Raw genomic sequence first — 12832 nt, forward strand, 5'->3', positions numbered from 1 at the left:
TTTTTTTATACCGGACATGCAGCTCCAGCTTTAGCCAACAACCAAACCTCCATCTTAATAGACATTTAGTGATCAATATGTGCCTCAGTCTCCTGATGTAGAAAGCCCTGTTCTGATAATACACATTACTCGCTGCTCGGTTGTCATGCATCACCTGCTATCACAGGAAACACTTGACAAGTAGTGGGCGTAGTATAACTGTGGCCAACTGAGCCCCGAACAACAATTTTATGGTCCATAGACGAGTCACTTTGATCTTTGTCCTGATGTATCTTAGCAACCAGGTATTTTCAATACAACTGATTTCTGTGCGCTGTGTAGGTCTTCTCATCCCTGAACCACCAGTGAACACTTGCAATTGGCAGATGCAGAAGCAGGGGCGGTGAGAGGACAGAGGGAGGTTCATGAAGCAGCAGAGGAGAGGAGAGCAGAGGAGAAGAGAGGGCGAGGAAGTGTTTGTGGGCTACATTATTGAAATGTCAGTTGCTTTGGATTGAGACTCTTACTTGTGTGGCATTTGAACTACAGTTAAAGGAAGGAAACAGAGCAGAAGGCTGTTGTATCCATAAGAATTGTGATAGCTAAGACCAGGTTTGACTGGCTGTGTTGAGACCCAACACGAATCATGGAGAGGAGACACTCAGCAAGTATCATCATGGGACACCATCAGGACAACGCGCGTCCCCCTAAACAGGTTCAGTATTGGTTTTAGTGGAGTGTGTACTCTGTCATCTGGACAGTATGTGCATGTGCATGTACCTGTGCTTTGTGTGTGTGCGCACAGAAAAAAGGAAAGACATTTAATCAGCAATGATGAAATGGTTTAAGTAGGACAACTTGAAGAAATGTCTAAATTAAGCGTCTTGATACAGCCTAGTTTTTAGGTCAGTTATGCATGTGAGAGACTGGTCTTCATAAGTGAAGCCACTGCTGAAAGATTCAGCGTCACTATTGTTTTTAAATGGGTGCTATTTGTTGAGCAGCATATCTTATAGGAATGGTTTTTTCTGCTTATATCTGTGTGTTCGCAAGGCAACACAATGGTTTGCATAGTTTCATTATCTTCAACTGAAACTTAGAATAATATCAATATCTATTGATTTTTGTGTAAGCATCACTTTTAGACACAATGCATATGAGAAAAAGGTAGATTTATTGCAAAATGCAAAACGTAACACATCTCAGCTAGCTTTTACTTCTCTAGTCGTTATTGACAAATCAATAGATACATTTGTTAAGGATCAATAGTCTTGCAACTGTGAGGTTCCTGTTCTGCAATCCTGCAACTGTTTGCATATACTGCATTCATTCTCCTGTATCCAGAACATGAACTTGGTCTCTGGTATGCATTGTTTGCTACTACTGCTTCGGCATTCATTCTTAAAGTCATATTATACACTCTTCTGTGCTACAGTAGAATAGAAACAATGGGCATCTCACCAACGTAGTGTTGTATGTACAGTTGTAGATTAGACTGTGGAGGAGCTCAGCTGGCCTGCTAGAGTGAGCTGTTCTCTTTTTCACTTGACTGGCCATGGCCTGCCTGTGGACTCAGCTCCTCTCTTTCTCTGTGCCTGTCTATTACTCTCTTTCTCTCTCTTTCTCTTTATTTCCCTCTCTGCTCTCACCATCTGCCTTTATGCCTGATCTGCCTACATATCTCTTAACTGTCTCTCAAGAGATGGCTGGGGGATGGGCGAAGAGAGGGAAAACTGAAATAGTTGGAAATGGCAGATATGGGAGGAAAAGGGAAAGAAAGAAAGGAAAATCATCAATGTTTTGGTATCTGTATCATCCTGATTTCTGTGGAATGAGCGCTGACCTTAATTTTGATAATGATGTACATCCACATGATTATAACATATGCATACATCTGTGCTCAGAGGGATCATAGTGTCTGTGTGATTCAGGCATTATGAGTGACATTAAAATGTAGCTCCTTTTAAAAAAAAAAAAAAAAATGCTAGGGTTATCCTCAAATAATTTTCAAATCAGGTTACGTACAATGTTTTTTGTCCATGTGTGGACTTCCTCTGTTGAGTTTTTTTCAATAGGCTGCTTTTCAAATGACCAAAGTTCAAAGTAATTTAAAACAGAAAAGTAATGATTAAGGGGGTTTCCTGTGGTGATGGATTGAGCTCATTTCTAGGTCCCCACGGGTAGCCAAAAAAACAACTAATAATTTGGTCTATAAAACATCTGAAAATAGTGAAAAATGTCCATCATAGTTTCCTGAAGTCCAAAGTGATGTCTTCAGATAGCCTGGTTTGCTTGATCAACAGTCCAAAATCCAAAGATATTCAATTTATCACTTAAGACTAAGAAAACTAGCAAATCCTCACAAATGACTAATCGATTAATAGATTATCAAAACAGTTACAGATCATTTTTTGTTAACTGACTAATCGACTAATCGTTGCAGCTCTCATTTAATTAAAAGTATAATTTTTGTGAAAAGTATTTCTGTGTGTATCAGCTTGAATGCCAAACCCTAAACGGATAGTGCTTTACCATTTAAAGTTGACAATGTTATGCAGCCTTACTAGTGATCCAAATCAGTGCTTCTATTTTTAGGAGCTTAATGTACACAGATCTTATTTTACTTATCAGCATACATCATCGCAGGCCAGTGTTTAATATTGTCTTCTGTTACAGTGTGCTGCATTTGTTGAGGGATTATGACCCATCTTTCTGTGTGCGGCATGTACTGACAGATCCCAAGGGGCAGTTGTGGTACATGCACGCCTATGTATGTGTGTATATACACTCATCTGTGTGTGTGTGTGTGTGTGTCTCCACTGTTGATTTACTCATTGACCGTCGCTCCCCTTGCTGTCTCCTGTGGGCCTTTATGCTGGGAGGAATCAATAACCTTCTCCCTCGCCTCGCCTCACCACTGTGTCTCTATACCAGCACAGTGATCTGTGGCGCTTGATCTGCTCAAATGCTCATGCATGTCACGCTGCATGCAATTGCAAATGCACTCACATACAGTAGGTTGTTTTATAAATAGTTTTAACTATAAGGCAGAATGCAAAAGTTAAATATCAGAATTCTAACAGAGAAAAGTGCCACTACTGGACATGAAAACAGCTGCACCCCCCCTCCCCACCCCCACCACACACACACACACACACACACACACACACACACACACACACACACACACATTCAATCTCCCTCTATCTCACTCTCTCCCTGACATTAGCCGAACAGAGTCCATTACTGCCAGGTAATGGGTGAATGTCACAATAGCAGGATGTCATAAAGCTCTGGAGTGGTCTAATGGGTTTTGTTCAGGTTGAGGTGACACATGCACACTCCCACATGCACACATGCAGACACGCGCTCTTCCAGGAAACTGTCTTCCTGTGTGCTCGATGCATTTACTCATCACATCACAGCCCTGAGCTCTGACATGTTTGAAGAGCTAATACAATCTGTTTAAGGAAGCAAATTATGAGAATCATCTGTCAGTTTGTTTGAATACAGAGGGGTGGTTCTGCTGTTGTTACCTTTTATGTCCCCCCTTCACTCCACCCACTCATCTTTCTCTTTTTCTACCTAAGATGAAGCTCTACCCCGGACAAATATATGAACATAAGTTAGAGAAAAGGTGATAGCTTCCCTAGAATAATATTAGAAAAAAAGCATACAACTATAACAGACATTTTATAGGCTCAAGATATCAAAAAAAAACAAAACACTGAAGTGAAAAAGTTAGGCACAGATACAAGCTGAGTGGCAAAGGCAAAGGTTTCTGCCAGTCGTCAAGCATAGTGGCCTCGGGGGGAAGGCAGATGGGAGAGCGAAGGCTTATGGAGTGATCATGTGAGCTCCTTTGCTTCGTGTGTCGGTACAACGGGGGAGAGAAGGTTGCAGGAGGAGAGCAGGAGTGGAAGAGTAGAAAACATCTGGGGAAGATTGAACGTCTTGATTTACCTACTCTAGCAATCATCCATAATTCCATAAGCTCTCTTATTATTTCCATTTCAGTGCTAATGGATGATGAGAATTTCTTATGATTATTCTGTTTTGTTTTATAGCCACAGCATTATGTTTTGGTAGCGTTGCCTAACCAAAAATCAATATTATCAGCTGATTTTGCCTCAACACAGGCAACCGCATACTGTAGTGACAGCCAGTATGCTAAATAAATAGATAAAGTACGTCATGTAGCAACAATGATTTCCCCAGATTCCATTACGTTAAATGCTGATAGACCTGTGACTAGACAATGGTGCACAGGCTGTTAGGAATAGCAGTTTAATTGTTTAACTGTAATATAGCCTCACATAGCTTTCTCATATTTCATTGATTACCAAATTTAATAATCCTTTCCCCTTTAAAAAAACAAACCTAGAAATGGTTCTCCAAAAAAGTTCATCTGAAACTTAAGAAAACACAAAATTTTTAGTTACAGCTGTGTATCAAACCTCGATTTTTTATTGGTACCAACCAAAACTGTTATAGTAGCATCAAATAAAACTTAAGTACTGAAAGCTGGCATTAAATTTCAGATTTGTAATCTCGTTACTTTATTTCTTAATCAAACAGTTCCTAATTTGTTTAATTTCAGCAAAGTTCTTGGACACCTGCTGGTGTTTAGATGACATGTAACATCTGAGACGTTTTTCCCTGTTTTGTTAATAATAAAACAAGGTAGTTTGCGTGTTTATATTTCTTGGAGGTATCTAAAAAGTATTGTTGCAGTATCTGTAGTGAAACTCGGGTATTGTTTTGGCACTAGTGTTGACAAGTTGCAAGCAATGACCAGTGCTATTGTTAAGCTGATTATAGTTTGATTTGAACATCAAGACAAATCAGACTGAGTTATGTCAAATCTATTTGTGTTTTTAGTTATGTTTAAGAATTCAAATGTTTGCTTTCTGTTCCTGTTGCCAGTTATTCCCTTTATTTTTTAGAATGTTTTAAACATGTCTGACATGTACAATTGGAATAGGGAACGTCGACATCACAAGAGTGAGTGAGAAAAAAGAGAGATTGAGATAGAGAGAGTTTGAAAAAAAGGTCTGAAAATGGTTAGCAAACAGAAGAACAGAGCAGTGTGCCATGAGTTCATCCTGGTTTTAGCAGAGAGCCACAGCTCAGCTGAAGTTCATTTCATTCTTACTAAGTTCACTCACCTCAGCTCTCTCTACAGAGTGTAGTCCCTGTTGTCTCCATCAACAATTTTACAGAATTTTTATCAATATCTTTAGGTTGATACAGAAGGTCCAGCATGTGCAAATCAAATTGTTTATTGACACATGACAATTTGTGTTCTTACAGGATTTGTGGGGTTTAACTATCAACAAACATCTAATTGTACTTTACCAGTCACTGAGTGTGTTTTCCAGTGTGTCCAACTTTACTCAGTTGTATGAATTGGGCTTGTTTGTGACCATCAAGAGAAAATTAATATATGCTGATAAAGTTGTTACATGTAGGATGTTTAGTCTTTGTAAGTTTCCATTTTCACATCTATTCCCAATCATATCTTATAGCTTGTTAACCAGGTGCTACTTCTGATAAGTCAATGACACATAATGCATATTAAGAAGTTTTACAATTTACGTATCATAAATAAAATAAACTAATAAACGTGGCACATAAGCAGCACACAAACATGTTATGTCTTTTTAAATGATAATACTTTAACTAAAATAATTAATTAATAGCATATTCCTTTGGAAACACTATGCTTTCATAACTTCTGATTTTGAACAGATTCCTTACTTATAAAATCGAAATTGGCAGGTTTAAGCAATCTTTCCAGGTCATATTTTGTGCTGTAATTAAGTGCATTATGCATATAAGTTACCTCAGATTTGTGAATTACATACAAATTCACACTATCAACTCTTTATTCCTCATGTATTAATTCTGTCTTTAGCTCTCAGATTCTATTGTATGGATTGACATATCGAGTTAAAAATGAAAAGTCTTGCGCAGATGCACTTAAATATACGATAAACATATGTATGTATATGTGTGTGAGTGTGTATATTGGCACATGTGTTGCAGAGTGTGAGGAAATTGATTATAAGCTAAAGAGCTGATTAGCACATGTTGACATTAACGGTGGAATTCATTACTGAAGCCACACATGGTTGACCTTTGACATAGATGAGCCTTTGGGCTTATCAGTCAATATTTTGAATCAGTGACTGCTAAATTTAGGGGAGAGGAGGTGAGATGGGAGTAGAGCTATTCTTTATATGGATACTATCGTGTGTCTGGTAATGGTGTTTTCATTGCTGTGATATGTTTCACAATCCATACTAACCTTTACATGTTCAACCCAAGCAGTTGTCCCAACATACTAGCTTTATTTTCAGTCACATTTTAGACTTTTACATTACATATTGATACACCATACAGCACACTGTTTACAATTTAATTTAGGATAAAGAAACAAACACACACAATACATGTGCTGTCTTCAGCCCGCAGACATACATAACACCTTTCTTTTTGCAGGTAAAGAGATAAAGAAGCAGTGAAAAATGAACATAGACTGACTATCTCATTCTGTATCTTTCTCTCCTGTCTTATCTTTAGTCTTCGGGCACCAGTGTGGTAGTGGACATCACGGTGATGGGTGAGGCCCATGGTTTGATCTCAGACCTGCTGGCAGACCCATCGCTGCCCCCGAACACCTGCAGCTCTCTGAAGGCCGTCAGCAGCCTCCTCAGCACCCAGATTTGCCTGCAGCCACTCCACCGGCCTCGCATCCCAGCAGACACACACACCTGTTCTGACTCCGAGGATGGGCCCGAAAAAATAGAGAGGCTGGCCATTCCAAAGGTGAGAGCGTTTTTCTCTAATTTCTGTTAATCCTTGTGCTCTTCGTCAGACATTTAGGATAGTATCCAAACAACAAACCAACCACAATGATTCAGAAGCCCCAAGATCCATCATAAGTGTATTGTGCTCAAACTGTGCTGATTAGGAACTAGGAAAATCATCATTTACAACAGTCACTCACTTTTCTCATAAGGATTTGATTCTCTCCCAAGACAACTTAAGGGATAAGTTCACAATTTTTCAATCCTGTCAGGTGCCCGAATGAACAATGAAACAGGTTTTGCAAGATCCCCTTCAAATGCGCTTACAATGTCAGTGATGGAGGACAGTCCTTGTTTTGAGCAAATATTGTATTTAAAAGTTTATCTGAAGATAATATGAGGCTTCAGCTGTCTGAGTTAGTCAAAATAAAGTGGATATCTTCCACACTTAAAGTCATTTTAGTAAAAAATCCTCTGTTTGTGTCTCAACGACCAGTGTTTTCCTGTTCAGCTGCAGTGGAAGGATCGTAATAAAAAGAGGTATTTTGTCCCTAAAAAGAGAGTAAATTTGAAAGATATTGATATGATTTGGCTAACTCAGATGGCTGAAGCCTCATATGAGCGTCAAATACACTTTTGAAAACAATTTTGCATTGAAGGAGGCCTGTGACTGAGACTTGAAAATGTGTGAACCTATCCTTTAAAGAATGTTTATTATTAGGAAGCAAACATCATAATCAGTAGAAGAAGACTTAGTTAATCAGGAAAGTCAGTTTTAATTTCATTGTATGTTGCAGCGTGTGTTAATACGCACACACACACACACACACACACAAACATATGCCCAGGTGTACCTCACCCTGCAAACATCCTCCCCATTTCCTCCCTCCCTCACTGCTGGCGTAGCGTGGGGCTCTAATGTAGCTAACAATGACGCACAGACTTCCACAGGGCTTTTTAATGTTTTACAAGGCCAGTGCTTCAAAATGTATGCAGGCACTTAAGGCGGCAAGGAAACTAAATAAAGTGTGTGATGCAATGCAGGATAGCCTACCAGGAAACTGACTAGCAGCTTTAACGCTGTCTGAGTGCACTCAAATGCTTGACCCATGTGGTGGAACTCAATGAGATGCTGCCTCATTTTAGCTCATTGGGGATTTGTGAGTCTGCATGTGGTGATGGGTAAAGTTTGTGATTCAGCACCGGTGCTGCCCTGCTGTATGGCTCTGAACTGAGGACAGAAATAGCTGTTACATAAAGGTAATCAAAAATGTTGGTGACTGAGGTGCATTTGCTCGCTCACTCAGGTTCTGACCAGATTAACTGGACAGCAAAGCACTTTGTACAACTTTTGACTTTTGCTTGTTGCTGCTGTTGGCAACACGCTAATCATTTGGCTTTCACTTTTTGTTTTTTTCCCCATGATTCAACACTAGCAGTTCTGGTTATTGCTTACATCCATTGAAGCTATGTCTTCTTTAAAAGGACTGTGATGGTGGTTTTAGATGTTTTACGTTATATGAATTTCTGGCGAGTCACATAAACTTTACATTAATACTGCCAATTTTCCAAGGTGCAGTAAGAGTTTTGAGGTCATTTGTTTATATCCATTTCACTACAGACTTAAACTTTAGGATAACAGCAATCCATCACAATTGAACATCATGTCTACTTTAGTTTTTGTCAGATCCATTATTGTTGCATATGTGCCAACTTTTCAGATCTGCACTTAAAACTGCTTATCCACACAATTTATACTTTCTCAACACTGAAAGCAGCAGTGATGATTGATTACCACCAAATATCTCTTTCTCTCTTACTCACCCTCTGTCTCTGTATTACTCAATCACTCCTCTTCTCTCATTCTTTCACACACTATTAGAGATCTTTTGATTAGATTTCCTTCTCTCTGGAAGAGAAATATACCAATTGAGCAATGTATGAGTCTGTGTGTTTGGATGGCAGTGATGATGCTTGTGTGTGGAAGTAAACAGAGAAAGAAGGATGGACATGACTTACTTCAGTAGTATGTGAAATTTAAACCTCTGCTGCCCTCTATATCCCAGTCTCACTCTGTGATTTGGTTGTGAGTGTGTGTGTGTGTGTGTGTGTGTGTGTGTGTGTGTGTTTGTGAGTGTGTGTGCGTGTGTGTTTGTGAGTGTGTGTGCGTGTGCGTGTGTGTGTGTGTGTGTGTGTGTGTGTGTGCGCGTGTGTGTGCGTGTGTGTGAGAGAGAGACCCTTTTAGACAACCAAAAATACAAACTGACAAATAACTGAGTTTAGCTCATGGCTTTACAACAACATTTACAAAACCGGATAGATTGACACCACAGGGGGAACAAGCATGTCTCCTATCTACTTACCATCCTGTCCCCCATATGCTTTTCAAAAAACAGGAATAGGCTGAAAGAACCAATATGGCATCCTTCTAGTTTAATGTCTTTACTTTTTTGATGGGGGCAAAAAGGAGACACAACAAGCTATATTTATTAGTCAGAATATAGGCCTGATGCCATACGTCATGTTTTAACTAATGACAAGAGCTATATATTTCCACAGAACAAGTGAGGCACCTGTTTTTTTCCTCTTTATCATCCATCCATGTTACATCTCTAGCTGTCTCGGCACAGACTTTGTATCTTTTTACTCTTTTATGTCCATAGAGTAAAGTGTGATCCAAACAGTGTAAGAGTTACTGTGGCATGACATAATGAGAAGATGGGGTGAGACTGGACTCTTTGAAACAATGTTGGGAAATTGGACCGTTCTAGCAGTAAATAATAGGTAGTATACATTAAACACAAAAATCAGAATGTCGTCACATTGACAAACTTTACTTTACAACACTTATTATAGTTAACAATACACAGAGTTAAATCTACCAAAAGTTGGGTGAGCCTTCCTATGAAACAGCACTGTTAATGATGTACTGTGTTGAATCTATTGGGCCCTCTGACAAGTGACACCATTTTCTAACCCTGACCTATCTTTACATATCTTTAAACTTTCTTTGAATCCTACTGTCACCCAACCGAGGAGTAGATACTTGGCTGCTTGATCCGGTCTTATATCTACATTGTATCTGCTTAGGCTGACCTACATTGGCTGGCCTTACTGGCTTGACTGGCAGTTTCATCTCACTCTTCTTATCTAGCTCCACAAGTCTTGCAAATAGCCACTAGTTTTATTAGAAACTTTTCCACACAGTTCTCTGACCTAATTTACCTTTAAACCGTCTTTGAAGCACACCCTTGCCCAAGCAAAGAGCAGATACTCCGCTGCTTAATCAGGCCTCATATCTACATTAAACTTTACGGATTAAACACATGTTGCAAAAACCATCTTGAGACATGGCATTGTGGCATTTGTCGAGAGAAATGTTCACTTACATGGAGGAAGTAAGACTTTCCAGCACCAAAACTGTTTATGCAAAATATGCTGATTTTATTCATATCGTAGGCTCCAGTTGGCCTCACATAGTTATAGAGGTGTGTAGTCATGTAGACAGGCAATTATGGAGCTATTTCCCTATCTTTATTTAAGAGCGTGGTATATCAATTTGAGAGCATAATTTATTGATTTCACGTTCAAATTTTGTAATTGGTCCCTCAAAACCCTGCCCTCGCACTCAAATAGCCTCTGCTTGCACTTAGATTTGCTCTGTTTCTGCTCAAATTGACATAGCTCCATAGGCAATGAGTATGTGCATTGTTAGTTTAAAGTCTAGAAAAAAGTGTTTTGTGAGTGTGTAATCATGTGTTTGTGTATCTGCATTACAGCGTCTAAGGCGAAGCCTTCCCCCGGGATTGCTGAGGAGAATCTCATCAACCTGGACCACGACCACCTCGGCCACAGGTCTGCCTACCATCGAGCCAGGCCCTGTACGCAGAGACCGTTCAGCCAGCATCAAACACACCACAGACAGGTAATGTAATTTACTCACATACAATTTAGGCTTACAATAATTCATTTATCTGACTGTTTCCTTACATTAAACCAGTGAATCATGGAACAACTCAGTGATGATGACCATCTCAAAGAGCCGCTCCATGTCCGCCTCCTGTGCTGCCACTGTCACCTCCAACCACCTCTACAGCAAACCACTGGGAAGACCAGGTGAGGGTGTGTGTAAAAATCAGCATAAAGGGAAAGAAGGAGTAGTTCCACACAGTACTTTGAAGACTGAATCATCAGAGTCATATCAGTGCAGAAACAGTGTCTGTTTCTTTTTCAGGTTTCCCCCCCTCCAACATATCACCTCTGGGCTCTCCATGCCCATCACCTCCTGTCCAGGGCACTCCTGTCTCCAGCCCTACCATCAAGACATGTTCAGTGCAGCTTCCTGAGCCGGCTGGGCCCCTGACAGAGCGAACCCCTGGCTCTGTGGCCCCCAAGAGCCACCACAGAGCCTTAACTCACAGCCAGAGCGCCCCCAGCTCCACCACCCCTCACTGGCGGCCTCCATCGCTCTGTAGCAGGTAATATACTGGAATTCACAAATAGTGGAATAAGGCTTTGAAAGCATCTATGTCTAAAGGCGTCCATTTGTATGGAAATGTTTCTCTGCTCTCTTTCTTTCAGCTGTGGCAGGCCGTTCAACAATCGACTGAACCACGGGGTAGAATCTGTTGACAAAGGAGACAGAATACCCCATCCAGGTAAACTCAGCACTGCAAGCATCTCAGCTTCTGTTCGATATTAAACACATCCATCTATCAGCTAGAGAAGAGAAATAAAGTGTTGGGAGAAATTTGGTCATGTACGGTATTTCCACCAACGCACTGGTATTCCAAAACTTCAAGAGTTTACTGTAACCTGTTTGATTAGTATTGTCTTCTCTCATTTTTAGCTTATTTTCTGGACTGATTATTTGACTCACTCATACTGACCTTCTCCCTATTGTAACTTTTCATAACCACCAATTTGGTTACAGAAAATTGCACATTTCTAACATTTTTTTTTGTCCCCCTCAGATGAGCGTGTAGTAGCGTCTTCAGACTACGACAGCACCTACGACAGCACCTATGAGACCAACCACAGTGATAGCAGTGACTTTGCACAGAATGAAGAGGAGGGAGAGGGAGGCAGGAAGCAGCCTGAAGTGAGGGAAGGTTGCGGGGATTATCCGGCAGAGGGCATCGTTCTTCACCCACTCTTGCCATCACCAGAGGTAGACAGAAACAGAAAGGCTTCCTTTTGGTAATGACTACAGATGTGTTGAAAATTCCCTCAAAGACAGTAAGAAATAAAAAAGGTGGAGCAGTGGTTTCTAACAAGGTATTTGCATATCTTGAAAATGTCTTAATAGCATTGAATTCAGTCAAAAAAGGCCTTAAAAGGCATTAAATGTTTAATTGACAAAGGTCACAGTAATATTAGTTATAACTTTTTTTTCAGTGTGGTTGCAGGCTGTCCAGAGATGTTATACATCTGAACTACGTGTGAGACTGGTGCGACAGTGGATTGTGCATGCAGGAAGCTAATCCTTTTTTGTAGAGTATCACACCATCAGACTTGTAGTAAACACTGTTGCAACTGCTAGCTACGGTAGCTAGGAAGTTCATTGGCTTATAATGGGCAAGTGTCAGTTTTAGATAATACTTGAATTAACTTAAAATAATTCATTATTTTTCCAGACATCAGTTTTCTGACACTTATCTAGGAACAGGTCACATTAATTGATTAATTCTAATAGGAATTATTGTTATGTATCACTGACAAAATTTTTTGATATAAATGTTACTGAATTCATGTACATAATAAATAATTGTAGACCTTGTCGTCTTTACTGTTTTTGTCTTTGAGCAGTATGACTGTGAAAAATGTATTAAATTGCATTCTATGTGCTATTATAAAGGCCTTAAAGTCTTGGTGAACACTTCAGAAACCCTGTCACAATATGAGTGGATAAAAGTGATATTTAGGTTGAATTTTCACAACAATTTAACCTTTATTTACTGGTTTCTCAAATGCTAGAAACCAATCTCTGATGCAGTATGAGTGTATATCTAGAGAGAGAGAGAGAGAATCGTGACTTACGA

The 12832-nt window shown here is 39.8% G+C and overlaps 1 protein-coding gene across 3 annotated transcripts in view; it reads left to right on the top strand.

The window, feature by feature from the left end:
- LOC122984555 (cGMP-inhibited 3',5'-cyclic phosphodiesterase A-like) overlaps window positions 1-12832 on the top strand; it is a 61473-nt gene that overhangs the window by 31446 nt on the left and 17195 nt on the right. For 2 of the 3 annotated variants that reach the window (XM_044355079.1, XM_044355078.1), the window contains 6 exons: window positions 6565-6810; window positions 10571-10716; window positions 10792-10907; window positions 11026-11269; window positions 11373-11449; window positions 11765-11961. In XM_044355079.1, coding sequence (XP_044211014.1) covers window positions 6565-6810; window positions 10571-10716; window positions 10792-10907; window positions 11026-11269; window positions 11373-11449; window positions 11765-11961 — 1026 coding nt within the window. Of the gene's footprint in view, window positions 1-360; window positions 695-6564; window positions 6811-10570; window positions 10717-10791; window positions 10908-11025; window positions 11270-11372; window positions 11450-11764; window positions 11962-12832 lie in introns of those variants that run through there. The other variant, XM_044355080.1, reaches the window with a different exon arrangement.

Source organism: Thunnus albacares, chromosome 6 (assembly GCF_914725855.1).
Source record: "Thunnus albacares chromosome 6, fThuAlb1.1, whole genome shotgun sequence".
Classification (NCBI taxonomy): Eukaryota; Metazoa; Chordata; class Actinopteri; order Scombriformes; family Scombridae; genus Thunnus; species Thunnus albacares.